Raw genomic sequence first — 27,806 nt, 5'->3', positions numbered from 1 at the left:
CGGAAAACAGACCGCTGTGGAACTCGGTCCTTTGAGTCCGCTGGGCTGAGCTCCCAAGGCCTCCAGCAGAGGGCGCGCACCCTTTCCAAAGCTTGCCCACGGGGAGAAATGAGCATGCGCCGGAATTTGCGTTTTCCGGCAGAGTGGCGGAACAGTCCGATCGTTTGGTGTCATTTTGCGACACCCCCGGGCGACGCTCAGCGGCGGTGAGGCTGTCATGGCGTCGCCCTTCAGTGGGGTACTACAGCTGACCGACCTGGATGACTTCATCGGGCCGTCTCAGGTGGGCCGGCCGAGGGCAAGTCGCGCCGGAGGAGGGACCGGGCCTGGCCCTGCACAGCGGGAAACCTCTCCCACCTGTGTCTTCCTGAGCAAGAGACCCGACCTGGGGCCCCGGGTCTCAGTCAGTCTGCTTCCCTTCTTACCAACACAGACAACTGAGGCCAGGGAGAGCTGGGCAGCCAGCTCCTGGACCCCAAGATGTCCAGGAGGGATTTCCAGAAGCTATGGGAGTATTTAGGGGTGACAGGAAGACGTAATGTTACAAGAAAAGTGGGGGTTCCTAGTGTCACCTAGCTGGTGATGCAGAGACATGGTTGGGGCTGGACAGCCTCCACACACTTGTGAGACATCCGTTCCCACACCCTCTCAGAGTGTGTTCCTCTGAACGGAAGGGACCATGTTGAAGGGACAGGGGAGATGCCCACTTGGGCCACTAATGTTCTTGACCTTACCTTGAGGAAGGTACAGGGGACTCCAGACAGCCACAGCTGAAAGAGGAGCTGGTGCCCTTGCCTGGTATTCCTTTGTCCCCAGAGCTAGCAGGTCTGTGGCCAAGTCCCATGACCCATAGACGAGAGGCTGAGCTGCCGCACAGGCAGGGTGAACTGGGCATCTTGCCTGGGACTGGACATCCGGAAGGCCATCTCCTAGAAGGCCACCAAGGATCTGGAGGCAGCAACAGGAGATGTCAGGGGGAGGGGAGAGGCATGGAGTTTCATCCGTGGCAGTGGGTTGGAGGTGACCTCCGAGATATTCCCAAGGAAAGCATGCCTGTCTGGCCATGGCTTCTTGACACACTGGCCTCGGGTGGTGTGCTGCTGTCTGCACTTAGGAAGGACGGGCTTGTCAGGGTTTCTGCAGACATTCGCTTGCATATAGAGTTAGCGCCAGTCTTCAGGCTGATCTGGACCTGGAGGGTGAGTGACCTTGATGATATCCTCACCTTGTACAGAAAAGGGTGGGCAGCCAGAGCTCAGCATGGCTTCGGTGGCAAGGAGGTGGTGGAACTGGCCTCGGTGGTCAGCCTCACTCAGTGCAGCAGCCAGCCAGCCCTGAGGCCCAGCATCCTGCAGAGTTACCTTCCCCTAATAGAGCCTGGTTTGGGGTCTCTTCCTGGTGTAGAACTGCATCAAGCCTGTGAAGGTGGATAAGAAGCCAGGAAGTGGCATAGCCAAGATCCACATCGAAGATGATGGGAGTTACCTCCAAGTGAACCCAGTAAGGAGCCAGAGGTCTCACCATGTCCCTGCTGGGGGCCGGGGACTGGTGGGGGTGGGTGCTGGGGGGCAGATCTGAAACATACCTCCTCTGCCTCATCCAGTCACAGACGTGGCCGCCCTGAAACTCCCTGCATCTCTCACTGGTCACAGTCACTGACCACGGGGAGCTGGGAGGGTGAGTAGGGCCGCCCAGGTTGAGTGGCCAGCCTGTCCTGTGCTGCACGGGGCCCTTTTGTGGAGGTGGCGGATCCTTCCCACCTTCCCCTGCCCCTACTTCCGGTAGCATAAGATTTCCTGGTTTGGCCCCTCAAGCCCCTCCTCCTTCTTCTTCTTTAAATGAAAATTAACCCTAACTAGCTGCCCTTTGTACGCTAAGGAATCCCTTTAAAATCCCATGCACCACCGCATGGAGAAGTGATGCCCAGCCATGGAACACTGAGTAGGGGAGGAACCTTGAGAATGAGTGTGCAGATCCCTGTGAACAGTGAAAAGCAGGATAAAGCTATGACAGAGAAGGCCAGCTGTCTGTCCACAACAGTGGCCCTGTGACACCACAGCACCAGAGAGACCCCAGTGCACCAGGAGGCCCTGGTTCTCACAAAGGGTCTGCCCCATGGCTGGAGGGACAGAGGAAGGTGCCCATCGCCACTGGGCTGTACTTTAAGGACAAGAGGCCTCATCTTTACGGTGCTGCTGCAGCCTGGGCCTGTGGGCCTTGGGTCTCTTGGCGTGGGTTAACCTCAGGTTGGGACATCGGTGTACAGCAGGGCTCAGAGAGCAGTCTGAGGGACTTCTAACCCTCTAGCCTTACTCCTCTGGTCAGGTGGGACCCCTGTAGCTCACCTGGCCCTAGCTCAGACCACTCCTGCTTCTGTAGGAGGGCTGAGGGGCTCAGGCTGAGTTTACTTTTACTCTACTGTGATGAAAAAGGAGAGGTAACTGAAAATGAAGAGTGGCTGGCTAATAAACCCAGGCAGCTCTCACGCTGGTGGTTGTTGGTGTGAGTGGACGTCAGAAGGCTGCTTGGAGCTAGGTGGTGGCGGCGCTTGCCTTTAATCCCAGCACTCAGGAGAGGCAGGCAGACAGAGCTCTCAATTGGAGGCCAGCCTGGTCTATAGAACAAGTTCCAGGACAGCCAGGGCTACACAGAAAAACCCTGTCTCTAAAAACCAAAACAACAATAAAAAGGCTACTCGGAATGAATGTCCTGCCCATTGCCCCTAAGACCCTGTGCTCCAGATTCTGCTCACCCGCAGGACGGAAGAACCCAGAGGCTGGAGAAGGCCAAGGTCTCCCTGAATGACTGCCTGGCATGCAGTGGCTGCGTCACTTCAGCAGAGACGGTGCTCATCACCCAGCAGAGTCATGAGGAGCTGCAGAAGGTTCTGGATGCTAATAAGGTGAGCAGCGGGGACCAGCCCCAGCAGCCTAACGCGCTCGTACTTCATCAGGGGACACTCAGCTGGCCCACCCGCCTGGCGTCCGGCGACTCCCCCGTCTTTAGGTTTCTTGGCTTCCCTGTCAGTGTCCTCCGACACTAAGTGTTGGGGCTGGGGCTTTGGGTTGGGTTCTGAGTGTCAGCATGGCCGGCTGTGGTGCGGCCGATGGCAGCTCACTGCAGGGGCTGGCCTCTGGCCATCTGTACAGCCAGAGACTCTCGCATTCCAGGTGGCAGCTCCCGGTCAGCAGCGGCTGGTGGTCGTTTCTGTCTCACCCCAGTCCAGAGCATCGCTGGCTGCCAGGTTTCAGCTGGATCCCTCAGACACTGCCAAGAAATTAACTTCATTCTTCAAAAAACTAGGTAGGTGCAGAACCTTGGGTGAATGAGGGCGGCTGGCATGGGGGCTCCTCCCACCCCCAGGCACTTGTCACTCACCCTGAACTGAACGGCAGGGGCACTCTCCCGAGTGACTTCACCCTGAAGCTTCACTCTGATGGCTGAGGTCAGGACCTTAGGGGAGAAGCCACCTGAGTCCTGACTTCCGTTGACTGTCACCCGTTCCCCGGGTGTTTTTACAGTTACTTGATTCTTTCGGGTTCTGTTGTTAGTGTTTGGTTTTTGGAAACTAGGTCTCAGATGAGATTGGTCTGGACCTGATCCCCCTACATTCACCTAGCAAGCACTGGAATTACATGCTCATGCCCCCTTTGGTCTTGGGGCTTTGGTTTTGTTTTTTTTGGTGTTTGGTTTTTGAGACAGGCTCTTACTTGCCTTGACTTCACTGTGTAGTCCAGGCTGGCTTTGACTGACTGTGTAGTCCACGCTGGCCTCAGACACTCCTCCTGCCTCGGTTTCCCTATTACTTGGATTACAGATATGTGTTACTGTACCCAGCTTCAGTTACTATTTGTTTTTTGGGTTTTTTTTTTTTTTTTACTGTTTTTTTTTTTACATGTTTACATATTTACCTTGGGTGTGTGTATTGTACGTGTGGGTCACAGGACTGTTTTCAGGACTTGATTCTCTCCTTCCACTACTTGGGTACAGGCATCAAACTCAGGTCGCCAGGTTTGCCAGCGGGGACCTCTCTCCTTGCTCAGCCATCTTACCGGCTCCATGACTGTTTCTCAGGCACGGTGCCACATCTGTTGTGCTCTGCCTTGGGTCAGCTTTGGCTGATCTCTGTGCCAGGATCTGGGGTGGAGGACGACATGGGTGTTTTGAGAGCCCCCTGCTAAATTGGGGTCCCAGTACCGGAGTGACCAGCAAGCCCATCCTGGGGAAGTGGCATGGGCATTCATGGTGCCACCTCCACAGAATGCTGCTCCTATCTGTTAGGTGACCTGGCAACTTATTGTCCACCATGACCAGGAGTCTCGCAAGGGACACCTATTGATAGGCAAGCACCCCATGCTCTTGCGTGACACATATGTGTCATGAGGTCTGACCCTTGCTGTGGTACTAGAAGCCATCCTCAGTCCCCTGGGTCCTAAGAAAAACCAGCAGGGGAGCAGGTGGTCCTGAGAAGAGAAGAGCACCCAGTCCCACATCGCCCCAGGACAGTTCCCAGTCCTAGGAGGACGAAGAGCCAGGAGCATAGTCTTCCACTGGGGTCGTGCAGGAGCTTCGGCTTCTGGCTTAGGGAAGGCAGGCAGACGTCTACAACATCTCACTGTGGCTGAGAGGACGCAGGGACGTGTCTGCACATCCCATGCAGGGGTGCAGCAGTGTGGCCAACAGTGTAGCCCTCGGGATGTAGTCATAAGGAAGAGGCTGTTGGATAAGGCTGAGATCTCTGTACACACCACAGGTTGAACGGGAGGAGGCCAAAGCATCTAGGGGCCAAACCCTACTGGTGTGAAAGACTTAAACACATTCAGGATGGTGCCAAGGAGAGTATGTTCTTTAGGAATTCACTGTGGGCCAGTGGTGGGGCCACTGGACAGCTCTTGGGTCATCTACACAGCAGGTGCTGTACAGTGCATCCTAGAGCCCCCATAGAAATGGCATGCTACGGTGACACTGTGTTGCCCCACTCAGGACAGAGGTGTTCAGCTGCTAGCTTTTGCCATGGTTAAGGCTAAGGCACATGTTCACCTTCCATTGCGTTCCAGGGGTACACTTTGTCTTCGATACTGCCTTTGCAAGGAACTTCAGCCTTTTGGAGAGCCAGAAAGAGTTTGTGCAGCGATTCCGAGGGCAAGCCAACTCCAGAGAGGTCTTGCCCATGCTGGCTTCTGCCTGCCCAGGTATGTCCATGGCTGTATGGCTGTTTAAATTGAAGTTAGGACTTGGTATACTGACAGCTTGACAAGGAAAAATGGGAATGATGGGGAAGGGTATCTTGAGAGAAGCGTAGAAATGTCAGTACCTAGGAGGTGCCTAAGGCCCAGGACATCACCTGTAGTTACCAGTTCCCATTGGTGATCACCTAGATGCCAGCCTTCCTCGTGACAGTGATGACAGGAATGTCTTAATGCCACAGTAATTTCGTCTGTGAATCGGTCCACCCCCAGAATGTCATGTCACTGCCAAGAGAACAGCTGTTTGTGAACCACCCCCAGGCCTGCCCTGTGCACATCTCAGACCTCTCTGTTCCTTTTGGCTCAGGCTGGATCTGCTATGCCGAGAAGACACATGGCAACTTTATCCTCCCCTACATCAGCACAGCCCGGTCCCCACAGCAGGTCATGGGCTCCTTGGTCAAGGACTTCTTTGCCCAGCAACAGGTAAGAGGACTGTGCATCCCCAGGTAACATGATGAGGAGTGGCCAGCTCTGACACAGGAGTGAGAGGTGACCTGCTGGCTGGCTGGCCACTGATCCCTCGCCTGTGACCATGGCACTTTCTGGAGGTGTCTCGGTGACTGAAACCTAATGGTAGCTGCCAGTGGAATAAGCTTGGCCTCAGTATCAGTCTTGCTCAGCTGGTCTGTTACTGCCTGGGCTGTCTTTGGTCAGGCATCAGGGGGCCCAGTTCTGAGATAAAGGCACTTCTCACATCTAGAGCTGGCTAGACTCCACGTTTAGGGAGCAGGAGACCACGGGCTAGAAGTACACCCCACAGGCTGCTGGGTGAACAAATCAGATCTCACCTGAGGTCATTTCTAGTGATTCCCCAGACCCAGACTGAAGTCAGCCACTGACGGAGGATGAGGAAGGGAGCTGGCCTCCGTAGTACCTGAACCCACCAGCCCTGGCATCAGCCCTGTGCATTCCCTCGGCATGTGCATGGGCACACTCCCCTCGAGTCCATGCTGTTTCCACTGTGACCTCTTCTTCCTTTGAAAGGCAGTGAGAGCCTCTCTCCTCTGCTGCCACTGGCTATTAGGGACAGAAGCAGGAGAGGAGATGTGACCCTGGTCACGTGATGGCCAGCGGGTGTGAGTAAGTGCACAGGGCCTGCCTGGCAGCCATCTCTGCCTCCCATTTCCGTCGGGCCACTTCGGAGCTTGGCTGAGATGGGACTGAAGCTTTCTGTACTCTCTTTGTAGCATCTGACTCCAGACAAGATCTACCATGTGACTGTGATGCCCTGCTATGACAAAAAGCTAGAAGCGTCCAGACCTGACTTCTTCAACCAGGAGTACCAGACCCGTGATGTGGACTGTGTCCTTACGACAGGTGGAGTCACCATGCATAACTCTACCCCTCACTGTCTACAGGGCTCCCCTAGAGCCAAGCACTAGAGTCCAGCAGACAGCAGGGACGTCCCTCAGTGCCTCCAGGATCCTGTGACCAATGGAGACCCAGTATTGACTCCTTGCTGGTTCAGAAATGAGTCTTGAGGGCAGGCAATACCTCAAGTCTACTCCCTGTGGCTCCTATCTTCACCCCACTTCTAAGTGGAGTAGCCTGTCTCCCACTTAAGAAATAAACCGTCTGGGAGGCTAAACCACCTGCCATGGACTGGCAGAGCAGCCCTGGCTCCCTTTACAGTGCTGCAGACAGTGCCTTCCACCGGCCCTGCAGAGGCTGGCTGGACTCAGCATCCCACCACAAGCAGGAGTGAGTGTCCCTCTGGGGACACAGACCTCTCAGCATTCTGAGACCAACTGAGCATGTGCTCTGGTCCTCTGCAGGAGAAGTCTTTAGGCTGCTGGAAGAAGAAGGAGTCTCACTCTCAGAGCTGGAGCCTGTGCCCCTGGATGGCTTGTGAGTTGGTGGTGGGGACTGAGAACGTTTGTTTGGGATCAGATGCTGCCTGTGGGGTGGGGCAGTGTCTTGTCCCCTCCTTTCTACCCAGGCTGCCTTCTGGCCGACTCCAGACCTCCCCACAGCCTGGCTGGGGCCCAAGAGTGGCTGAGTTACAGTGTCAAAGCAGAGCCTGCTCTAGAAGCCACCTGAGCTTCCCAGGGCCACCATAAGAACAGTTCTTAAGGTCTGGCTACAAGAGACCTCAGCTGTATTGAGCCCCAGCCTCCTGCACTGACCCGCCCTTCTCCCAGAACCAGTAATGCGTCTGCTGAGGAGCTCACCGGCCATCGGGGTGGAGGCTCAGGAGGCTACCTGGAGCATGTGTTCCGGCACGCAGCCCAAGAGCTCTTTGGAATCCATGTGGCTGAAGTTACCTACCAACCCATGAGGTTAGCGGGGCAGGCGCTGAAGTGAACTTGGGGGGAAGACCCCTGGAGCCCTTGGCACAAGTGTGTCTCACGAGCACGAGGTGTGAGCAAGCAGGCCAGGGCACTCGCTTCAGTCTCCTCAGCAGAGACCCTGAGCTAGAATTAGCAGGTGCCTGGCTTGGGTACGGCACCTGGGGGTGAGGTTACGGGGTGGGCCCATGGATGCAAGCTGTACCCCTTCTCCATCATCCCTCCCCTGCCTGCAAGCAGCAAAGCCAGGAGGCTTCTGCACCTGCGCAGGGACAGCTTTGCATGGCAATGTGCAGTTTCACAAGCCCTCTACACTTTCAGGAACAAGGACTTCCAGGAGGTGACGCTAGAGAGGGAAGGCCAGGTGCTGTTGCGCTTTGCTGTGGCCTATGGCTTCCGCAACATCCAGAACCTTGTACAGAAGCTCAAACGAGGCCGCTGTCCCTACCATTACGTGGAGGTCATGGCCTGCCCTTCAGGTAGTTCCTCCTACATCACACAGCAGCTTGCCGCCAGTGGGAGGTGGAAGGGGCTGGACAGGAGGGGGACACGTCCCCTCCCCACCCCCGGGAGTCAGGGGGCTAACCTGACCTCCCACCATGCCCTGTGCTCTGCCACAGGCTGCCTGAATGGAGGGGGCCAGCTCAAGGCTCCAGATATACAAGGCCGGGAGCTCCTCCAGCAGGTGGAAAGACTGTACAGCATGGTGAGGAACGAGGCACCCGAAGATGCACCTGGGGTCCAGGAGCTGTACCAGCACTGGCTGCGAGGTGAGGGATCCGAGCAGACCCGCCGCTTGCTGCACACGCAATACCACGCTGTGGAGAAGACCAACTCAGGCCTCAGCATCAGGTGGTAGGGGGCCTTGAGAGTCTGAGAGCCCCAGCAGCTAGCACCAAGACTCCAAGGAAGACCGTGTGGGTATCAGCAACAGAGAACACACCAGAGACCTTCAGAAGTCAAGGAGAACCACAAGGATGACTTGGATTCTGTGCTGAAGTGGGTCACTAGCCACCCGTGTCCTTGGCAGTACATGACCTGCGTGCCTCTGGTTGGTAATGTTGCTATGGCCTGTGCACCTCCAGATTCCACACTGAGCTCTGCAGGGTGCGAGTGCAGGCAGGATCAGGGGTAGCCAAGGAGGCTAAAGGTTCAGTGAGGTTCCAGAATCTCTCCTGCTGGCCCAGAGCCATGGGCATATTCCCTGCCCTGCCCTCTGGCTGTAGTAGCCTGAGTATGAGCCGTTTCGTTTCTGCGGCTAACTCCTAAAGCTACAATGTATAGATGGGGCAGGTATCAAGTCTGAGCCTAGTGGGCACCTGATCCTCCGAAAACTGGCTGCCGTCTGGGCAGTCAGATAGCACCAAGCCTGTATGGCTGTGAGAACTCCATAGGTCGTCTCTCACCCAGCCTCACCACTAATAAACAGGTCTGCACCTCTGGAAGCATCTCCTGTGTGTCTGGCACCACACTGGGCCTTTCAAAGTTTTATTCACCCTTCTCAGCCCCCAGACATGTATGTCTCAGGGCCCACAACAGCTCCTCCAGAGAGTCCGCCTGTCTGGCCCCCCTGAGCAGTAGAGACAGGGAAAGCACCATTTGCTGGTTCTTTAAAGCGGGGTGGCAGGGCCTCAGAGGAATGTTCTGGAGGCCAGGGTTCCAGTCAGCTTGAGATCAGGAGAAGGGGTGTGGAGACAAGCAGCCTCCCCACATGGCTCATTTTTCCTGGGGTGTACTCAGAAGCCCCCACTGTAAGGCCAGGAGTGCCCGAACCTGGGTCTGCGGTGGCTCCAAAGCAAGCTGGAAGCGTGCTCGCTCCCTGCAGAGTACCTCCAGGACCTGGGCCGGTGCCACCTGGCCTGTGAACTCACGAACTGGATCCTCTCTGCAGGGAAGAGTGTGCTGGGGAATTGTGGGGCTGGCCAGCTGCCTATGGGGGTGGGGCCAAGCAGAGCACTGCACAGAAGGAAGAGGGCCCTTAACAAATGCCCTTCCCTGATGCCAGGGACACTCAGCTCAATAAACAGTCCCTAGATACCCTCCTAACTACCCAAATGACTGCCAAAGAGGCCCCAAGGATGCCAGCCAGTCCTGAGACTGCTCCACGGGGACACTCGGGCTGGCAGTGCACACGGCCTCTTGAGGCTGCCCCAGCCACTGGAACAAAGGCCCAGGCCCCACCACAGGAAGAAGGCCCAGGACACAGCCATACTTACGTTACCCTCAGGAAAGGGTTGTACAAGAGCTCCTCACCCAGTGTCGAAGGCACAGTAGGTATATCATCATCATCTCTCTTCTGCAAAGAGCACAGGCCCCTGATTACAGCTGGGATCCAACAGCCACAGGGAGATTAAGGTGGGTGGCAGACGGTCTGTAGCAGGGCAGACTGGCCTGGCCAGCTGCAGCCAGCAAAAGCGTCAGTCTGACTCCCCAGTGACTTCCTTTCTGGACTCCCCCAAACCTCAGGAAGACTACCCCTGCCTCCACCCCTGTTGTGGAGCCAGAAAAGGACGCACCTGGGCCCAGGACAGCTTAGCTCGCACATGGTCGTTGCAGGGCTCCACTTTCTGCGCAAATTCAAGATTGTTCAGTGTATGCTCATGACCACAGAACACCTTCTGCAAGAAGAGGGAGCTCAGTGAACACACACTGCCCCAAGTCAAGGAAGGGACAGGCACTCATCCATAACCTAGCATCCAACCCACTCTGGTCCACACCACCTTTACCGAAGCAGGACCGGTACAGAAGCACAGGTTGTACCAGGAAGAAGTTCAGTACCAGGCATGTGGACCCCACAGAAGGCTCTCACCGTCTGGGGTGGCAGGGTGTCCAGGATCTTGGTCAAGCTCTGGTACATCTGCTGTGCAGTATCCTCCAGATGCCAGCCACAGCCTGCCACTGACAGAGCATCCCCTAGGGAGGAAAGAGGGTCAGAAGGGGGTAGGGAGGGCACAGTGAAATTGCATAAGTGGATGATGAGTCCAGGCTGCAAGGTACCAGAGAAGAGAGCTGGTGGGTCCGGGCATTCATCCTCCCACAGGAAGTAGCTCATGTGGCCCGAGGTGTGGCCCGGCGTCAAGAGGCATCGTACATGGATGGCCCCAAACTGTGATGGTGAGGCATTGGGCCTGTGAGGGCTGGAGGGCAAGCCCCGGCCAGGACTCTCCCCACCCCTTCTGGGTGCATGCTCACCCGAAGCTCCTCCCCATGTGCCAGCCTGCGGGTTAGCGCACAGATGCGCTCATCTGCTCCCATCACCGCCAGTCCCGGCCGCAGGTGCGCCAGCTCAGCATTTCCACGTGTGTGGTCCCTGTGGAAGAACAGGAGCTTCGTCAAGTCAGGGTGCTAGTGGAGGAATCTGACGTAGGCCTTGGCACACACCCACTTTACTCACCAGTGGTGATGGGTGGTCAGCACCGTGGTCAGAGACACCCCCTCGCGGCCTGCAATTTCCAGCAGCTGGAAAGAATGGAGTTGTAGTGCCGTGGGCCACCCATCCCATACTGCGGCACTAGGTTCAGGGCTAAGTTCTTCAGGCAGGCCCAGGACCCAGGGCAGCACGGGTTAGGGGAGATATCGGGCAGACAATTAAAAGTACTGGGGCACCACAAACACCAAAGGTAGCCATAACTTCAGGGGAACCCAAAGATAATGCATCAACTGTGAGGTAAAAATATAGGGGATCGGGTCTGCACCAGACAGAGAGGTAGGGAGTCCCTTGATGGCATCCTTTGTCGGTCCTCACCCTCTTGGGCACAGCCACGTCCACAGCCACTGCCTCCCGTGTGTGCTCCTCAATGATCAGGTACATGTAGTTGTCCTCAAGTACCGGGATGACTTTGACCTTCATGGTCACAGACCTCAGCCTGTCCTCACCTTCTCCAAAAGAGGCACCCCAGCCTAGTGAATCCCTCCTCCTGAGCTGCGCGAGGCAGGTCAGACACACACACACTGGGGGTACAAAAGAAGAGTTGCTCGGCTGCCCAGGAGCTTCTCAGAGGACCCACTTTAGCAAGACCCAAGACTCAGGGGCCGGCGGCCCTGCCCACCTCAGACCCCGCCCCTTGTCCCAGCTTCACCTTCCCCCAAAAGCTACACAGCATTGCGGCTCCCTTCTAGCTCCGCCTCCTAGTTCCGGTAGACCCCGCCTTCCTCCACAGACCCCGCCTCTCAGCTACAGTGAGACAGACCCCAAGGCCTGGGTCGACCTCATTCCCTGCTGTCCTTCTCACCCACACATGAGCCGCCAATCTAGCGTCCCTGCCAGAGCGTGGCCGCTGCCTACCACGCTCCCCTACTCCCCGCGGCGCGACCCTGAATGCAGCCGAGATCTGACGGGAGACGCAGGAATTGCGCGTGCGCAAAAGGGAATCCACGCACCGATAGGGCGCAGGGTAGTGTAGTGAGCATGCTCCATCTCAGCATCAGGCAAGGGCATCTCCTCAAGTTATCCTTCCTGGTGCCCAGGCTGAGCTAGCTCGCGAAGTTCACTGCCCCTGATTATGCCCCGTTTCTCTCAGACGGAGGGTGGTAGGGTGTGTCCAGCTTGTTCACCTGCTGATGTGAGTTCAGCTGACACAGGAAGATATGCAAGAGTCTAGAGTTATGAATCCCTACAGGAGGGCAGGACGTCCCATATAAAGACAAATAGTGCCCACAACTGCAGGTACGGGTTTAGCATTGTCATGCCCTGCTGGATCCAGCTGGCCTGAAATAAACGGGGTGCCTGTCTGTATTTCCCAGATGACAGGGGGCCCATGAAGGAATGGAATGTGGAAGGAGCTGAGCACGCTCACCCTCTTGGTAAGCACTGAATGGCCTTGCCCTTCCTTGTAGGCAGGATGGGTAGTCTCTAAGGTCAACAGAGGCCTTGGCAACACTGTCAACACTCACAGCAACAGCCAGGAAGCAGGCCACCACCAAACAGATCCGGGGCCAGAATTCCTTTCCCCTATGGAGGATGTGGCAGCCCCAGGCCCCAGGCCAGGGGCCCCACTTCAAGTCACAGAGAATGTGAGTCTTCCCAGGATACTGACGTTGCCTTGGGGTCCTTCCTTTCCTTCACAGACCAGAAGGGATGAAGTCCCTGGATCCGCGTGTCTGTTCCTGCCCAGAGAAGGAGCTGACCTTGTTCAGGAGGGCGGAAATGCCTCTATAAGAGCGGGGTCCACAGCCCAGGCTGGAGACCCACCTGAATGTGTGTGTGTGTGTGTGTGTGTGTGTGTGTGTGTGTGTGTGTGTGTGTGTGTGTGCCTTCCCAGGTTGTTCCAGGAACTGAGGACTGGTTGCCAAGAGTTTCTGGACACCCAGCCTGGGCTACCAACCTGGAGACAGAGTATCAGACAGATCCAGAGCTGAGTGAGAAGCAGCGGTTGCAGGTGGCTGTGGGGTTCTGGGTTCTGGGTTCTGGTAGGAGCAGAAAGCCCATGAAGCCGCTGGCAGCATCTCTCACCCTGGTTACCCCCAGATTTCCAAGGAGCTGGTTGATCTTCAGATTGCAACCCATCACCTTCGTGAACAACATGAAGCTGAAGTCTTCGAGCTGAAGAAGGAAGTGAGTAGCCACGCAAGCTCTGTGTGTCAGCCTGAGTGCATTCAGGAACAGAGTGCACCCCCAGGACAAGCACCATCAAGGGGTTCAGGTGCCTGGGAGTAAACACACACTTTGTGTCTGTGGGCTTTTACCTGGTCCCTGGTATATGTGCCCCTGCATGTGCCCAGGTGAATGCCTACTTGCTCCGGGTGGTCCAGCAGATATTCCTGCTCACCCTTGACGTCCATAGGTTCTTCGACTGGAAAGCCGGGTGCTAGAGCTAGAGCAGCATGGTGACTGCAAGGGACATAGAGTCCAACCAGCAGCCAGTCCAGGGCACCACCAGGTGCCACCACAAGAGGTCAGTGGAGAAGCCCAGGCTTGAATGTGTCACAGACTCCAGGTTACCATGAGCACTTAAGAGAGCTGGGCTGGGCACCTCCGCAGGGGCAGTGAAACAGGTGTCTGCTGCTCCCTCCCCTCCCCTCCCCTCCCCTCCCCTCCCCTCCCCTCCCCTCCCCTCCCCTCGCTTCCCTTCTAACCATGAAGGTGCAGCCCAAGCAAGACAGACTCTCTGAGCCTGAGAGCATGAGCAAAACGTGAGTACACAGCCACCTAGCATAAAGTCTGCCCGCCTTGTGTATGTGTGGGGCGGGGAGGGTAGGGGGGATTCCGGAGTTTGATGTCCCTTGCACAGCCAGCTTTTGTTCACCCGACAGCCATCGGGAGGACAGCAGAGGCTGCAGGAAGAATTGAAATGGGTCCTGGAGCATCACAGAGTCAGGCAGCAGGCGCTGGAGACACGAGTGTGAGTTTCTCCTCACCTAGAACCGGCAGAGCCCAGTGGCCAGAAAGATCGTCCTTCGGGGGATGAGGGAGTACCTCATCGCGGTCTAGCTGAGCGTGCACCGTGTTCACAGGGCAGTCCTAGGCCAGCAGCTGCAGGGAGCCCGAGAGGAAGCCAGGACAGCTGGTCAGCGCCTGGCTGCCCAAGCCATGGTGAGGGTGTACCCACCCTCTGGGCCTCAAGATGTCGCTGGAGGGAGTCCTGCGAACAGAACAAGAGCCTCTTGTACACTCCCAGGTGCTGTCTACCTGTCAGGGTCAGCTCCGGCAGGCTGAAGCCGAAAATGCTCAGCTGCAGTTGCAGCTGAAGAAGTTGAATGAGGAGTACGCTGTCCGGCTGCAGCACTATGCCAAAGAGACAGTGGTGAGCACTTAGGTTCTGTGGCGGTCGGAAGTGGCCTCTGAGTCTCGAGTGCAAGCCTGGCCTGGATGTGCCGGACAGTTATGGGGAAACTTTGTGGTCCCAGGTCCCTGCACAGCCAGCTGGGGTAGGAGGTGAGGTTAGATCCAATCAAGTGCCACCCGACCCAACTCAAGCCCAGCTCCCCCAGCTTGACTGCCTAACCTAGTCCAAGGCCAGCCCCAACCCTAGCTCTGTCCTACCCAACCTCCTCCAGGAGACTGCCAACAGCACGGGTCGGGCAGCCCTTCAGTCGTTCCTGGAGGCCACTCTGCGGGACATTCGGGCCGCACACCGAAGCCGAGAGCAACAACTGGCCCAGGCTGCCCGGACCTACCGCAAGCGCCTGGCAGATCTGAGCCGGGGGCAGGAGTTGCTGCTAACCACCTGCAGGTGGGCTCCACCCTGACCCAGACACGGGGGTGGGGTGGCCCCCACATGACCTGCATTGTGCCTTAGCATGCTGCAGGAGCAGTCCCAGGCACAAACAGATCCCAACAGGGCACATGGTACTCCCAGGGCTACCTTCACAACAGCCATCGACCTGGAGCCATCACCCATGCACTGGGCCACCGACCTCAGCCACCAAAGGGAGAATGAGGTAATGCTGGGGCCCAGGTGCCCCGTCCCTGCTGCCTGAAACTGCCTTGAAGCCCAGAGGCCCAGCACTCCCCACCCCCACCCCCACCCCAGGGCCTCATCCCAACCTCAGAGCCTTTGAGCAGTTGGCCTTGTTCAGTCGATCAAGGGAACCCACCATGTGCTTTACAGTATGGCAGACGCAGGACACTGCTACAGCACCCCGAGAAAGGACCTGGCGAAACTTCCAAGGACGGCAGGTCACAGCCACTGTGAGTGCCCTCCTGCTGGTGGAGGGGAGGTCTAGGAGTCCTTTGTCCATTCGGCCAAGCCTTGCTGCTGGCTGGGATTCTCCTGTCCCTGCTCTGGGCTGTCTCAGTTTGTATAGGGGACACTGGTAACCACAGAAAAAAATGGATGGCTGCTTTGTTAAGTATCTAATAGGTAACACTTGGGTTCGGTGGGAGCTGACAGTCTGGGTGCATGGCCAGCCCTAGCTTTGGGCCTCTATATCTGCTGCATAGCAGGCAGGCACTGGAGACAGCACCCCCCAAGTTCTGGGGAAGACGACACCTAGTAGAGGGTTCTCCAGGCACAGATGCTCCAGAGCCCCAGGCAGTGCTGTGCTGTCCTAAAAGCACACAGCAGGCCTGGATTATGCCTGCCTGGAGACTGCCCCTCCTGCTCTCCTCCCCTCACAGGGCCCTGGATACTGCATCCTGGGCCCAAATCCAGAAGCAGCTGCAGGACTTCTGCCAGGACACCCAGGTAGTGGGCAAGGAATGGTGGGGGCCCCTCCCTACGCCCCGCCCCGGCTCATGGCTCATGCCGCCACCAGGCAGAGCTGGAACGAGAGCGGGCACAGCTGATGGTCCGGGCCACCATGGCAGAGCAGCAGCTCTCTGAGCTACAGGAGTATGTGGACCAGCACTTGGGCAGGTAGGCCGGGTGTGACCCCAGGGCCCTAATCTAGGTGGAAGGGAAAGAGCCCATGGCCAGAGAGGTGATTTGTCTGATCACCCCAATCAGGTACAAGCAGGAAATCCAGAGACTGAGGAAGTTGGTGAATACAGGAGACCGCCAGGAAGTAGAAGCCATGCCTTCCACTAGGACCCAGCGCCCAAGGTCCCGGAGTCACTAGCTAGCTAGTCTCCCCAAGACTACAAATCAAACCTCTTCACAGCCAGCATGGAACCCGCTGCACACCCCACCCCACAGAGCGATTCCTGGAACAAACAAGAGTCAGGATTGAAGCCTGTATTGAGTCTTTATTGTATCTAGTCGGCCAGCCTGTCAAACACGGGTCCCAGGGATGGAGGTAGAACTGGACTCCGGGATAGCCTTGGTGGACACCCCACAAGAAGACACAGCTGGCCCAGGACCAGGGACATCATAGGCCCAGACTCTGTCCAGGCCCTCACCCACCACAGCTACAGGCTGCCAGGTGGGAAGGGGGAAACGTCCAGATACCACACGGGCCCCTGCAGGTAACTCTCCTTGCAGCTTGTCCTCCAGCAGTGGGAGCTGTAAGGAGAGAACAGGAGCGGGGAGGGCACAGGAGCAGGTAAGGAAAAGCTGCCCCATCCAGCGAGGCCCAGAACCTATTCCTCAGAGCAGCCAAGAGCCAAGAGTGTGGCCCTGACCTCCCAGCAGGACAGCAGACCCAAGACCTACCACACTGGGGGCCAGGAACACAGACACATTGTGACAGTCTCTGAGGCTCACCTGTGGGAAACAAAGATAAAGGCTGGAAGGTCACTGAATTCTGGCCTCCAGCCCACCCAGGTATCAGTGTGGTAGCATTCAGAGCATGAAACTCGGGAGATGAAGGTATCGGGAGCTGGGTTTGATCTTCAGTTCTGCATAAACTTGGTCTGATGGTGCATGCCTGTAATCCTAGCACTCAGGAGGTAGAGGCAGGAGTTCAATGTTATCCTAGGCTATATAGTGAATTTGAGATAGGCCTAACCTAGAGATCTCGTCTCAAAAAAAAAAAAAAAAAAAAGATAAAAATGAAGTTTGATAAGTTACCTTCCAGAGATCCTTTCGATGGTAGCAGACACTCCCGGAACAACCAGCCCTCCAGGCATGCAGCCTTGCAAGTCCCACAAGCCACGGGTTCAGCTCATAACCCACAGCTGGACGGAGACCACATTGGTGGGCCGCCAGCACCTATGAGAGCCAAGAGTGTGGGACCTGGATGTAGGGAAGGGGCCACCACGGGAGGGGCAACGAATAGACACACAGGCCTTACGATCCTGCCGTCACCAGAGCCTAGATCCACCATTTTTCCAGGGCGGCCTCGCAACAGCGACAGTACGTGCTCAACCTGCCGGGCACTCGCGCCAACGTAGGGCACCTGAATAAGGAATTTGGTGGGCTGAGGCTAGAGTTGCACAGACCAAAGCACCAGGTTGGGGGACGTTGCATGCCTACTAGCTTTCCTTCCTTAGATATCTGTCACACCCAGTGCAGCCCCGCCCCCCTCCAGGCACACCACTGCCTGTAACCCGCCCCCTCGACCCCCACCCCCAGTAATTCAATCCTAGCTTCATTTATATACCCTTGGTCATGACGACAGGCTCAGGCCCTGCAACATATTAGTTCCACCTCTCCGTACATCCGGTCCCCTGGTTAGGTCCCGCATCATAATTGGTCCCGCCCACCCTTACGAGCCACCTACAGTAGCCTTGATCCCACCCACTGATGCACGTCTCGCTTCAGTTTTGGTCCCGCGCCTTCTAAGGAAGGCCCCACGTCGCACCTGCAGCCTTAGAGGCACGCGGCGGAAGCCCGGTTGCAGAAGCAGCGCCCACACAGTGTAGGCGGCCAACCCCGAGCCTGCCGCTGCTTGCAATAGCTCCAGCAAGCCCGGCCGCCTCTCGCGCAGTGCAGTCAACGCCTCGGCCGGGTCGTCGTGATCCATGGTTGAGAGATACGCAGTCCGGGGTCGTCCTTCCCAAGGCCTCCGGGCGGGAGCTGGAGGCGGCTGCCCTCCCGGCTACCGCCGGCCTGAGCCGTAAGCTTCTGTCCAGAGCCTACCCCAGCCGTTGCAGCGACCGCATAAGTCTAGATAGAGGCTGCGATCGGACGCCGGAAGTGGAAGGGGCCTGTGCGACCAGTCCGTCACTCATTCTTCTCCCCCTAGCCGGGCGTGGCCCCTTCTGTGGGTTCCGGGTGATGGTATCGAGTCTCAATGACCCAGGAGATAGGCGAGCCTTACAGGGTTTGCCCCTCGTAGGTCCAAGATCTACAGCGGCTAGCCTCTGGGTCCACCCTGCAGACAACTATATGGAATCTTAGCTCTGGATCACCCTGAGGCCATACTGCTCCTGCCCTGCAGTCCTAGGTTAAAACCAGGGCCACTATAATTGGAAGTCATTCTCCTCTTGCGGATTCTGCTGACCTAGACTTCCTGAAATCCTACCAAACACCCAGAAGCAACCCATGGAGGACGTCCTTCCAGTCCCTCCGACAGCGACGACAACTAAGCGGGAAATAGAGCGTGTTCTGGGGTCGAAGGAGAGGGGCGGGCAGATACAGACAGATGTTGGCTCTCTAGTGAGTGTGGAGGGAGGGGGCCGGATGTGAGAGGCTGGGTGCTGGCAGCTGGCCCAGCCTAGGGTGAAAGACAGCTCAGCAGCCCGGAAGCTCTCCTTCCTTCAAAAATAAAGGGTTGAGTGACTCCTAGTAAGGCCCTGCATGTAAACAGATAGAGCCTTGAGTCTATCTGCTGGACCCCAACCACCTACATTAAAGCTAACTGGCCGTGAATATAAAGTCCTCCTTGTCTGTGTCCAGTTCTGACCTGCTCCTCCTCAGCTATCTAGTAGAACCCGTGCTGACTTCCAAATTGAGCATGCCCAAGACCACCACCCTGCCCCCCCCCCCCCCCGGGTGCAGAGTGTTTTCGTCCAAAACAGTCTGAAGGACGGGTGTTCCAAGGCAGCAGAGTATGTGTATTCTGTGGAAAGAGGCTCTGCCCCACCCAGCTCAGAATCGAATCGTCACCAGCAGAACTGAAATGGGGCCCTCCCACACACCGAATTCTAGACAGGGTTGCTTGGGCACAGCTATTCTTATCGGCTGCTCCTAGCAGAATTAATTCTCAGGCCTAGAGCACCCAGGAAGCCCTGGCAACTTTACCTGACTGGCACCCACACAAAGCACTCTGCTCCTCAGTTGCCAGGGCTCTACTTGGAGGTGTCTCTGGTCCACACAGGTTTTCCCAGGCTGGTTCCTGTGATTTTGGTCCACCTGCCCACACGCACACACACCATTGCCCCTGCTGTCTCTGCTTCCACTTTGGGGGCCTCATCACTCGTTCCCTAGTGCAAACATGAGGCCACTGGCCCAATCATCCCCACACCCAGGTGGAAAGGTGCCTGTCTGAGCCCTTAGCACCTCATGGACTTTGGGGAAATGAGAGTAAGTAGCAGGGAGCCAGTCCAGAGGCAGATGGTGGAAGAAAATGGTGTCACCTGCTCTTCAGGAGTGATCTCTTATCCTCATCACCCCTCCCACTCCATAGGCAGGCCGTCTAAGTAAAAGGAGCATGCTCTCTGCCCACCCCTAGCATACACACAGGTGTTATTAAAGCTATCTGCCTGTAAACATTCCAAGGCAGCCATTCCAGGGCCTATGTAGGGTGTGGCACAGGAAGGTACCTTCACTGGCACAGTCGACGCAAGGACCCATGTCTGGTCCCTGCCGAGCCCTGTCCCTCTCCCAGCCTGTTCCTTACCAAAGAATGAATAGTCCACTGGGACTGATGATGGGTGAGAGCCTTAAAGGGAGGGCACGCGAGGACAGAAAGCCATTTCTGGAACTCCACTCCTGCTCCACTCAGCACTGGAGCTGACGGTTTCTCAGAAGCCATGAGGTAGAGGTGGCAGGAATCCGCTTGGCTGGGGCCTGAGAAACCTTGTGCACACCTCACTTAAGGGCTTTCAGGCCATAGGCTTTGTCCAGGGTCTCGCTAGCCCTTTACAAAATAAAGAGGCGGCCCAGGAGGAAGGCAGGGATGGCAACAATGGGGCCAGTGGCGGGAAACAGTCCTCAGAGACCCCATTGTGCACTTCTCCCGCCGGAAACGAACCAGCAGGATCCTGCAGCGGAGACCCCACACCCTGCAGGCTCTTTGCCGTGTCTGGATGCTCAGCACGTCGCAGGGGCCTCCGGACAGAGGGGCCCATTCTTCCCCAAGGGCGGGACCAGGCCAAGGATGACTGTATGGCTCACAAGGGCCACGGAAGGGAATGGCGCACTGCCAGACTACAGCACCCCTCCCTAACAGACCTCGTTCAGAGCTGGAAGTGATGTCTGTCTGCTTGCTCCCCAGGCCACCTAAAGAACCCCAATCAGCCCAAGTCTTGAGAATTGCAGCATTTAAGCTCTCAGCCAAGAGCACCCCGGGTTTAGAGGGAAATGGGCCCACTGGTCAGCTGGGTCAGGAGGGCAGGCAGGCCAGGAAGGGTTAGGAGGGCAGCAGAGGGGCGAGCAGGTAAAGTGAGGCAGGAGCAGAGCTGGGTGTGTCAGAGAAGACCGAGTCTACAGCGGCTGGTGTGATCCAGGTTATTTAGTAGTCTATCACCTCACTGTGGGTACCAGGATGCCATCGGAGCCACACCCTTCCCACCCACCCTCCTACCGCCCCTCCCCCGTACCCCATTCCCAGAGGAAGGTCCAGCAGGGGCTTGCTCCCAGGTCTCTCAGTCCAGTGCCACCTCACACGGGTTGAGGTGGGCTGTAAGGGCAGCGCTATAGATACGGCTGAACTCTTGGAATCGGGGAGCACACCCCAGCCAGGCTTCACCAAATCGGCTCCAGCCCATGAAAAGGAAGGAGCCTGGGCCAGGACGCACACCACAGCGCAACAGGGTACGAATGGAGGCCTGGCCCTGGCCCTCCAAGCCCTCTCCCTGGAACAGTGGCAGTGTCTGGCGGATGAGCCGGGTGGCCACCACGGTGATGACTGATTCTTGTAGCTCCACGTCGTGGGCGACCCCATGGATGGTCCCGTGGATCACTGTGAAGAGACACGGTGGCCAGCGGTGGGCATGCGGGAACGTGGGGCAGGCCCCAAGTTCTCCCACAACAGGAATACTCACCGAAGTCGCTGGTGCACGCAGCCAGAAGGAGCTCAGGCTCAGTGCAGGGTCTGCAGGTACCTAGCATGCAAGGCAGGTCATCAGCCAGGCCCGCACCCTCTCCGCACAAGCCCCCAGCTCCTCCCAGCAGGAAAAGGCCCCAGAGCTGGTGGTTAAACCCTTCTCCCAGCAACCACACAGCCTGAAGACACCAGACCAGACGTCACGGTGCACCCTGCAGGCACATGTCTACTGACGGACACCTCAGCGCCTCATACACATTCCTGCACACCCAGTCTCGTAAACGCATACCAACACCAAGGAACATCCTGTGACCTCTCAGAGCTGCCTCCCAGGCCCAGCTAGGGCGGCAGGACACTCTAGTGGACTCTGGTTCTGGGGTCCCCAGCTAGGGCAGAACGGTCAGAGAGCCATCCCCTGCAGGGTCAGGCTGCAAGTTCCAGAAGAGCAAAGCACTGGGCCCGGTGCCCTGCAGGGAGGCAGGGCAGGCGTCTCCATGGTGATGAAGAGGCACACTGGACTTTTGTTGGCTGGGCTGGGGGAGGGGAGGGAGGTCACCACCAGGCCAGGGAGCCCTGGACAGCTTTGGCCATAGGCTTTGATTCTGCCCCAGCCCACCCCTTCCCCCAACCCTCCAGACACCAGAGGCCCAAGGCTGGCCTCCTCTGTATTTGCTCCCTCCTGCTCTTTCCCGAAAACGAACCAGGAGGAGGAGGAGGAGGAGGAGGAGGAGGAGGAGGAGGAGGAGGAGGAGGAGGAGGAGGAGGAGGAGGAGGAGGAGGAGGAGGAGGAGGAGGAGGAGGAGGAGGAGGGAAAGGAGGAAACAGTCCCAACCCACCTCCCTACGACCTGGAAGCCACCATGCTCTCCAACAGAGTGGTCTCTGTCAAGCTATGGACGGACCCTCTGCGCAGTGGGGTGTCCAGGCCTGGTTAGAGAGTCACTTCCCGACACCAGCCTCTTCAGTCAGTCTAGTCACTCACCATCCACACCAAGACCTTGGGCCTGGGGAGGCATTTCTGCACGCTGGTCCTCGTGCAGCTCAAAACGGAAGGCAGCAACTCGGCGGCTGATGTCGCGGTGCGGTGTGGCCTGCAGGAAAAGGGCCCGGCGCTCGCGGGGACCCCATCGTATGCAGCGGCCCCCAGCCAGGTCTGGGCCCTCGGCCAGTAGCAACTCTAGGTTGCCGCCCATCCGTTCGGCGAAGACCTGGGCACCAGCGAAGGGCCGCGCTGGGCGCAAACAGACGATGCTGGGCCGCGTGCCCGGATCGGGGTTGCCCAGGGTCAGGCGCAGCGCTCCGGCTGGGTACAGCCACTCGATTGCGCCCTCAGTACAATCCAGGGTCAGCTGCCCCACGCTGCCGGGCTCCTGGGTCAAGCCGCTGGGGACAGGACGGTGGTTCTCAGGCGGGGTGGCCCTTGTTCCCCTAGCCGGCTCACCCCCTTTCCCGCATCTACCAACACCTGCGTCCACTCTGTGGCACAGGTCATTGAGGTCTGGGCTTCCTCAGTTCCCAGTGGGAGGGAGGCACCTAACACAAGAAGAAAAACCCCTCCCCATAGTCCCTCCTGGGGACCGTACCTGCCCCTCCAGCTGCAGCGGTCCTCGGAGTAGCCGGCACGAGCAGACGCGGCCAAGAGGCCGCAGCACAGCGCGCAGAGAAGCGCGGCGACGGGCATGGCTCGGGGACGCGCCGGGGCCTCGGGCTGCTGCCCCGGGAGGGTCGGGGCTGCAGCGCGAGCAGCCCGCGGCGCGGCCGCCCGGCCCGGCGCGTCCCCACAACCGGCGACCCCTCGGCGCAGCCCCCTCTGAGCTCCCGGACCGTGGGGGCGGGGCCTTTACTCTCGGACCAATCGCCACAAGCCCCAGAACTTTCCGCCAATCGCAGAGCCCTCTTGGGGGCGGGGCGGGCTGAAGGCGGGAGCGCGGTCCAGGGCAGGTTCGGAGTGTGTAGCGTTCCTGTCTCCCCATTTGGCGATTCCCCAGTATCCTAGAACGTTGGGTGTGTGGGTGGGTGGGGGTCGCTGTCGACTGGAATCTGGAGGGCAGCTCACTTCACTTGCCCTTCAGTGGACCTCAGTAGGCAGTCGGCAGCCATCATCTGAATACTGGTACCCTGCTGCTGGTAACCCAGGGAAGAGAGATTAGAACCTCTGTGTCCCTGCGTCCCATAACAGAGGGTACAGAAGGTTTTCATTAGCCTAGGGCTTGGGTCATGGAGCTAAGCCAAGCCTTGGGTTTGGGGAAGAGGAAGAACACTGGCTAGCTCTGGAAGGAGCTGTGTGGCCAGGGTGCGCCTCCTTCTGCACCATACTTTTTCAGACCCACCTGCACATTAAATGAATACCATGAAAAACGAGGCACTGTGGAGACCTGCCTGGGCATCCACAGACGAGAAACAAAGCCTGGAAGTACTTGCCGGTGCCACAGTACAGGCCCTGCAAAATCAAGATCAACTGGAACAGAATCTCAAAGATACCCCAGGAGGCCTGGGGATGGGCTAGGTTATACTGTGCCTCCCACTCAGGCATCAAGCCCTGGGTTTGATCTTCTAGCTAATGTTAAACTGATTGTAGTTTATCGTGCCTGTGATCCCAGCAGTCAGGAAGCAGAGGAAGGAGAGCAGATGTTCAAGGTCATCTTTGGCTACACAGTGAGTTCAAGGCCAGTCTGGTCTACATGAGACCCTCTTAAAAGAAAACACACACACACACACACACACACACACACACACACACACACACACACACACACACAAAGCAAAACATGCTAGAGTCAATTTGAAACCTCCCAAAAGGAGAAGAGCTTCTTCGGGCCTGAAGGAAGGTTAGAGGAGACTGAAGTCAGAACGAAGTCTTGGGAAGTCCCTGAGCATCTCTTCTCCAAACCTAGGACTCTACCTCCGTATCCACTGTCCTCCCAATTCCTTTTGAAACCCTCCAGTTGTCCTGGACCTGGACTCAGGGACAGATGAGAGCCAGTGATCTCATTGGTGGGAGCAGATGGTTCTACTACCAGCCTGTGGAAGAGCTTGGAAACAGTGATTCCCCTGTCCTTGACTCCAAGGCCCTCTCAGACCAATAGGAGGCACAGCTGGCTCCTTGCCACAGACAAGGGGGTCAAAACAAGGAATTATAACAGTCAAAGGTGAAAGTGAGCGGAGCCTTCCTGATGGGTGGTGTGTCTGTACTGTAAGAAACACACAGTGTGAATCTTTTCTGTCAAATACTATAAAAGTGTGGTCATGGCAAGGAATTCAGATCTTTTTATCTCCCCATCTTGTAAGACTTTTATGCAAATAGGCTTCTCTGTGTAACAGCCTAGTTGTCCTGAACTCACTTTGTAGACCAGGCTGGCCTCGAACTCACAGAGATCCACCTGGCTCTGCCTCCTGAGTGCTGGGATTAAAGGCGTGCAGCACCACTGCCCGGCCTTGGATTTATTTCTAACAGGGTGAAGCCCAGATGATTCCATCTTAAGCCCTGAAGTTAGTATGAAAGTGCAGGCGTTGGTGCTGGCTCTGTTAGTCTTGGTCTTTGCTTTGTTCCTGCCATGTCCTCTCTTTGGGAATGGGATAGTTCGTTCTGTGCTGTTGTACATTGGAAGTACGTAACTGATTTTTTTATTCTATTGGAGTTCACAGTTAAGAGTTTGCCTTAAGTCTGGCAGTGGTGGCACACACCTTTAATCCCAGCACTCAGGAGGCAGAGATAGGAGGATCTCTGAGTTTGAGGCCAGCCTAGTCTACATAGTGAGTTCCATGACAGCCAGGGCTATGTAGAGAAACCCTGTCTCAAACCAACAAACAAAATAAGTAATAAGTAGCCAGGTATGGTGGCGCATGCCTTTAATCCTAGCACTCAGGAGGCAGAGGTGGAAGGATCTCTGAGTTTGAGGCCAGCCTAGTCTACATAGTGAGTTCCAGAACAGGCTCCAAAGCTACAAGAGAAACCCTGTCTCAAAAAACCAACCAACCAACCAAATAAATAAATAAAATGGGCTGGAGAGATGGCTCAGCAGTTAAGAACATGTTACTTCGCTTGCAGAGGACCTGAGCTGTGTTCCCAGCACCCACAAGAGGATTACAATAGCATGTAACTCCAGCGTCAGGGGATTAGATGACTCTTGTCTCCACAGGCACATGCACTCACATGCGTGCACACATGGGCGTGCGCACACACATACAAGTAAAAAATGAAATATAAATCAGAATAAAATTATTTCAATTAAAAGACATCACGCAGCCTGAGGAAAGCATAGCAGATGCCAAGGCATTTACAGAAGGACACAGGACACCTGGGTCCACCACGGATGTCCAGGGGTCCACCACGGATGTCCAGGGGTCCACCATGGATGTCAGGGGTCCACCATGGATGTCCAGGGGTCCACCACGGATGTCCAGGGGTCCACCACGGATGTCCAGGGGTCCACCACGGATGTCCAGGGGTCCACCACCGATGTCCAGGGGTCCACCACCGATGTCCAGGGGTCCACCACGGTTACATTCATTGGCTCATTCCTAAGAGGTTACATTCATTGGCTCATTCATTGGCAGTCTCCTCAGCCCAGGCCTCTGAGGCAGACAGTAGTCTGCAGGCGCCCTCTAATGGTGATGTGGGGCATGAGCTGGCCAGTTTCAGGGAGTTGGCTCTCCACCATGGCTTCCTCCAAGAGAAATGGCTATAGTCCTAGCAGTAAGAGGGACTCCAAGGGGTAACCTGGTCTGGAAGAAGCTGTCATCTGACCTGAATCTTTATATGAGATTTGTCCTTCCCCATCTTCATCTTTAAACAACATAACAATGATTCTATCACCATGGGAGAAGAGCAGGACAGATGCCACTTCTCACAACTGTCAGGGAAAGGGACATTTGAACACCATTAGCTTACAGAACTCGGATACCCATGGGCATAGATCCCAGAAAGCCATGACTGGCCTCAGGATCCATCATACCTGGTATCGGTGCTTATAGATAGATACCCAGAGGAAAACGAGCAAATGGATAAATGAGGACATCCCACATCTCAGATAACTCTTAGCTATTTATGCTCAGCTTGGGGGTTTCCTTGAGTGTCTCAAAATTTAGTGCCCTTACCTTAAGAAGTGAGTCACTAGGGGTTGGGGATTTAGCTCAGTGGTAGAGCGCTAGCCTAGCAAGCGCAATGCCCTGGGTTCAATCCTCAGCTCCAGAAGAAAGAAAGAAAGAAAGAAAGAAAGAAAGAAAGAAAGAAAGAAAGAAAGAAAGAAAGAAAGAAAGAAAGAAAGAAAGAAAGAAAGAAAGAAAGAAAGAAAGACGTGAGTCACTAGTCCCACACAAGTCAGCACAAAAACCACAGAAGGAACTCCAATCAAGCAAAGGTGTACTTCAAGAAGCTGGGAAAGGGTACGTGGAAGCTTGTGGCCTCCTGTGGAAGCCTGCAGAGATCAGGATGATCGCTCCAAACTGCTGGTGTGCTCGGCTTAACCAACAGCACACAGCATCTCAGAACCTTTGACCCAAAGAGGGTTTCTAGTTACTTTCTGTTGCCGTGGTAGAACACTGACCACAACAAACTTGGGGAGTAAAAAGTCAATCCGGCTTATCCTTCCGTGTCCCAGTCCATCACTGGAGGAAGCCAGGGCAGGAACTGGACACAGGAAGCTGGAGGCAGGAACTGAAGTAGAGACCATCGAGGAACGCTGCTTATTGGCCCTGCTCTCTGGCTTGCCTACCCACCCAAGAAGAGCACCTCCCACAGTGGGCTGGGTCTGCGTGTATCAGTTAACAATGAAGAAAATGCCAACTCAAGCAGATCTCTGTATTCGAGGCCAGCCTGGTCTACAGAGTGAATTCCAGGACAGCCAGGAATACACAGAGAAACCCTATCCGGAAAAACAAAAGAAGCCTCTTTTTCTTTTATTATTATTGTTGTTGTTGTTGTGTGTGTATGTATGTATGTATATATATATATATATATATATATATATATATATATATATATATATATATATATGCATACATATATAAAGAGAGGTGCTCAGAGATAGGGAAATGCCTCAAAGACACGTCCACAGGCCAATCTAATGGAGGAAATTCCTCAATTGAGGTTCTCTCTTCCTAAGTGTGTTAAATTGACAACCAATATTAGCCATCACAGGGGTTGTCCAAGCTGGAAACCATCTTAAGACCTGTTTTCTGTCCTGCCTTCCTCGGGGCCTTGTACTGCATCTCGCAGGATGCAGTGGGTAGCAGCAGAGGCCTTAGTTGTTATCACAAGTATCACCGCTCAGGCTGCCCACCTCCAGCCATGGCTGTCTCCTGTAACACAGGCCTTTGCAGGTTGAGGACACTGATGGTATATCCACAGTGTGCTGGTCCCCGAGGAGAGCAGAGGACAGGCAGCCCCAACATTCAGCAGGAGAGTTGATTGCAGACATGCACTGACTCACAATGAGCAGGCCATCTAATGGGGCAATTTGGGGAAGAGATCCAAGTGAGGAGAGTTGACATGGGTTAGAGAGGCAATGGCCCTAGGACCACGGAGCTTCGAACAAACTCAACCACAAAATATAAATGGGAAAGAAGGCAGGATCAGCTCCCTGGACCCGATGAAGGCAGTGGATGAATTTGAGTTTCTCCTGATCTTGTGAGAAAACCTTAAAAAGAGGACAAGTCTCCCACCTGCCCAAGACTGCCCTCTTCACAGATCTTAGATTTCACTTGAAGCCAGGTGGGGACTAGATGTAGCTAAGCCTGTGACACCAGGACCCTTACAGCCAGGACCGAGCATGGATGGGGCGGCTGGGTGTGAACAAGGG

At 56.2% G+C, this 27,806-nt stretch overlaps 5 protein-coding genes across 16 annotated transcripts; 2 read left to right on the top strand and 3 right to left on the bottom strand.

Annotated features, from left to right (window-relative positions):
* The first annotated feature begins 126 nt into the window (after positions 1-126).
* Positions 127-8,982, top strand: Ciao3 (cytosolic iron-sulfur assembly component 3). Its single transcript, XM_006978812.4, has 11 exons — positions 127-283; positions 1,405-1,500; positions 2,759-2,902; positions 3,171-3,303; positions 5,058-5,192; positions 5,554-5,672; positions 6,437-6,566; positions 7,025-7,097; positions 7,391-7,528; positions 7,859-8,016; positions 8,158-8,982. Exons 1-11 carry the CDS (start codon positions 218-220, stop codon positions 8,394-8,396), a joined length of 1,431 nt encoding a protein of 476 aa, XP_006978874.1. The 5' UTR covers positions 127-217; the 3' UTR covers positions 8,397-8,982.
* Positions 8,983-9,009: 27 nt separating this feature from the next.
* Haghl (hydroxyacylglutathione hydrolase like) lies at positions 9,010-11,924 on the bottom strand. Of its 9 annotated transcripts, none has more exons than XM_076578123.1 (9): positions 11,770-11,924; positions 11,283-11,488; positions 10,932-10,996; positions 10,730-10,847; positions 10,535-10,643; positions 10,347-10,450; positions 10,054-10,155; positions 9,754-9,833; positions 9,010-9,493 (listed from the first exon to the last, which is right to left on the bottom strand). In XM_076578123.1, the coding sequence occupies exons 2-9, from the start codon at positions 11,385-11,387 to the stop codon at positions 9,274-9,276; spliced, it is 903 nt and encodes a 300-aa protein (XP_076434238.1). In that variant the 5' UTR covers positions 11,388-11,488; positions 11,770-11,924; the 3' UTR covers positions 9,010-9,273. The 9 variants fall into 9 exon arrangements, 8 of the variants coding, with proteins under 8 accessions (XP_076434238.1, XP_076434240.1, XP_042139708.1 ...); XM_076578125.1 differs by having other exon boundaries at positions 9,010-9,422; XM_042283774.2 differs by having other exon boundaries at positions 10,347-10,643.
* A 230-nt stretch (positions 11,925-12,154) lies between these two features.
* Positions 12,155-16,148, top strand: Ccdc78 (coiled-coil domain containing 78). Of its 2 annotated transcripts, none has more exons than XR_006075301.2 (13): positions 12,155-12,550; positions 12,799-12,915; positions 13,005-13,091; positions 13,321-13,431; positions 13,790-13,878; positions 13,991-14,069; positions 14,155-14,280; positions 14,534-14,709; positions 14,836-14,917; positions 15,088-15,167; positions 15,597-15,663; positions 15,738-15,834; positions 15,925-16,148. XR_006075301.2 is itself a non-coding variant. In XM_015997544.3 (13 exons), the coding sequence occupies exons 1-13, from the start codon at positions 12,491-12,493 to the stop codon at positions 16,034-16,036; spliced, it is 1,287 nt and encodes a 428-aa protein (XP_015853030.1). In that variant the 5' UTR covers positions 12,155-12,490; the 3' UTR covers positions 16,037-16,148. The 2 variants fall into 2 exon arrangements, 1 of the variants encoding a protein (XP_015853030.1); XM_015997544.3 differs by having other exon boundaries at positions 15,734-15,834.
* On the bottom strand, positions 16,144-20,254 carry Antkmt (adenine nucleotide translocase lysine methyltransferase). Of its 3 annotated transcripts, none has more exons than XM_006978813.4 (5): positions 17,660-20,254; positions 17,150-17,254; positions 16,927-17,067; positions 16,570-16,620; positions 16,144-16,419 (listed from the first exon to the last, which is right to left on the bottom strand). In XM_006978813.4, exons 1-5 carry the CDS (start codon positions 17,819-17,821, stop codon positions 16,189-16,191), a joined length of 690 nt encoding a protein of 229 aa, XP_006978875.1. In that variant the 5' UTR covers positions 17,822-20,254; the 3' UTR covers positions 16,144-16,188. The 3 variants fall into 3 exon arrangements, with proteins under 3 accessions (XP_006978875.1, XP_015853041.1, XP_015853040.1); XM_015997555.3 differs by lacking the exon at positions 17,660-20,254 and adding an exon at positions 17,459-17,570; XM_015997554.3 differs by lacking the exon at positions 16,570-16,620 and having other exon boundaries at positions 17,660-18,529.
* A 243-nt stretch (positions 20,255-20,497) lies between these two features.
* On the bottom strand, positions 20,498-22,810 carry Metrn (meteorin, glial cell differentiation regulator). The gene is made up of 4 exons (XM_006978814.4): positions 22,590-22,810; positions 21,989-22,389; positions 21,006-21,065; positions 20,498-20,923 (listed from the first exon to the last, which is right to left on the bottom strand). The coding sequence occupies exons 1-4, from the start codon at positions 22,685-22,687 to the stop codon at positions 20,607-20,609; spliced, it is 876 nt and encodes a 291-aa protein (XP_006978876.1). The 5' UTR covers positions 22,688-22,810; the 3' UTR covers positions 20,498-20,606.
* Between the last annotated feature and the right edge of the window lie 4,996 nt (positions 22,811-27,806).

Source organism: Peromyscus maniculatus, chromosome 8 (genome assembly GCF_049852395.1).
Source record: "Peromyscus maniculatus bairdii isolate BWxNUB_F1_BW_parent chromosome 8, HU_Pman_BW_mat_3.1, whole genome shotgun sequence".
Lineage (NCBI taxonomy): Eukaryota > Metazoa > Chordata > Mammalia > Rodentia > Cricetidae > Peromyscus > Peromyscus maniculatus.
The sequence above is the reverse complement of the archived record's forward strand: the minus strand, read 5'-3'. Positions and strand labels throughout refer to the sequence as shown.

Excerpts from the sequence above, each read along its gene's own strand:
- Ciao3 (XM_006978812.4), top strand. The coding sequence starts at position 218 with ATGGCGTCGCCCTTCAGTGGGGTACTACAGCTGACCGACCTGGATGAC. Across the intron at positions 1,501-2,758 it reads GTTACCTCCAAGTGAACCCA|GACGGAAGAACCCAGAGGCT; the intron begins GTAAGGAGCCAG and ends GCTCACCCGCAG. Across the intron at positions 2,903-3,170 it reads AGGTTCTGGATGCTAATAAG|GTGGCAGCTCCCGGTCAGCA; the intron begins GTGAGCAGCGGG and ends CTCGCATTCCAG.
- Haghl (XM_042283774.2), bottom strand. The coding sequence starts at position 11,387 with ATGAAGGTCAAAGTCATCCCGGTACTTGAGGACAACTACATGTACCTG. Across the intron at positions 10,997-11,282 it reads ACGTGGCTGTGCCCAAGAGG|CTGCTGGAAATTGCAGGCCG; the intron begins GTGAGGACCGAC and ends CATTCTTTCCAG. Across the intron at positions 10,848-10,931 it reads CTGACCACCCATCACCACTG|GGACCACACACGTGGAAATG; the intron begins GTGAGTAAAGTG and ends GTTCTTCCACAG.
- Ccdc78 (XM_015997544.3), top strand. The coding sequence starts at position 12,491 with ATGGAGGATGTGGCAGCCCCAGGCCCCAGGCCAGGGGCCCCACTTCAA. Across the intron at positions 12,916-13,004 it reads GTGAGAAGCAGCGGTTGCAG|ATTTCCAAGGAGCTGGTTGA; the intron begins GTGGCTGTGGGG and ends GGTTACCCCCAG. Across the intron at positions 15,835-15,924 it reads GTGGACCAGCACTTGGGCAG|GTACAAGCAGGAAATCCAGA; the intron begins GTAGGCCGGGTG and ends CACCCCAATCAG.
- Antkmt (XM_006978813.4), bottom strand. The coding sequence starts at position 17,821 with ATGGATCACGACGACCCGGCCGAGGCGTTGACTGCACTGCGCGAGAGG. Across the intron at positions 17,068-17,149 it reads GCTCTGGTGACGGCAGGATC|GTGCTGGCGGCCCACCAATG; the intron begins GTAAGGCCTGTG and ends TGGCTCTCATAG. Across the intron at positions 16,621-16,926 it reads ATCGAAAGGATCTCTGGAAG|GTGAGCCTCAGAGACTGTCA; the intron begins GTAACTTATCAA and ends TGTTTCCCACAG.
- Metrn (XM_006978814.4), bottom strand. The coding sequence starts at position 22,687 with ATGCCCGTCGCCGCGCTTCTCTGCGCGCTGTGCTGCGGCCTCTTGGCC. Across the intron at positions 21,066-21,988 it reads CCAAGGTCTTGGTGTGGATG|GTACCTGCAGACCCTGCACT; the intron begins GTGAGTGACTAG and ends CTTGCATGCTAG. Across the intron at positions 20,924-21,005 it reads TGCGTGCACCAGCGACTTCG|TGATCCACGGGACCATCCAT; the intron begins GTGAGTATTCCT and ends GTCTCTTCACAG.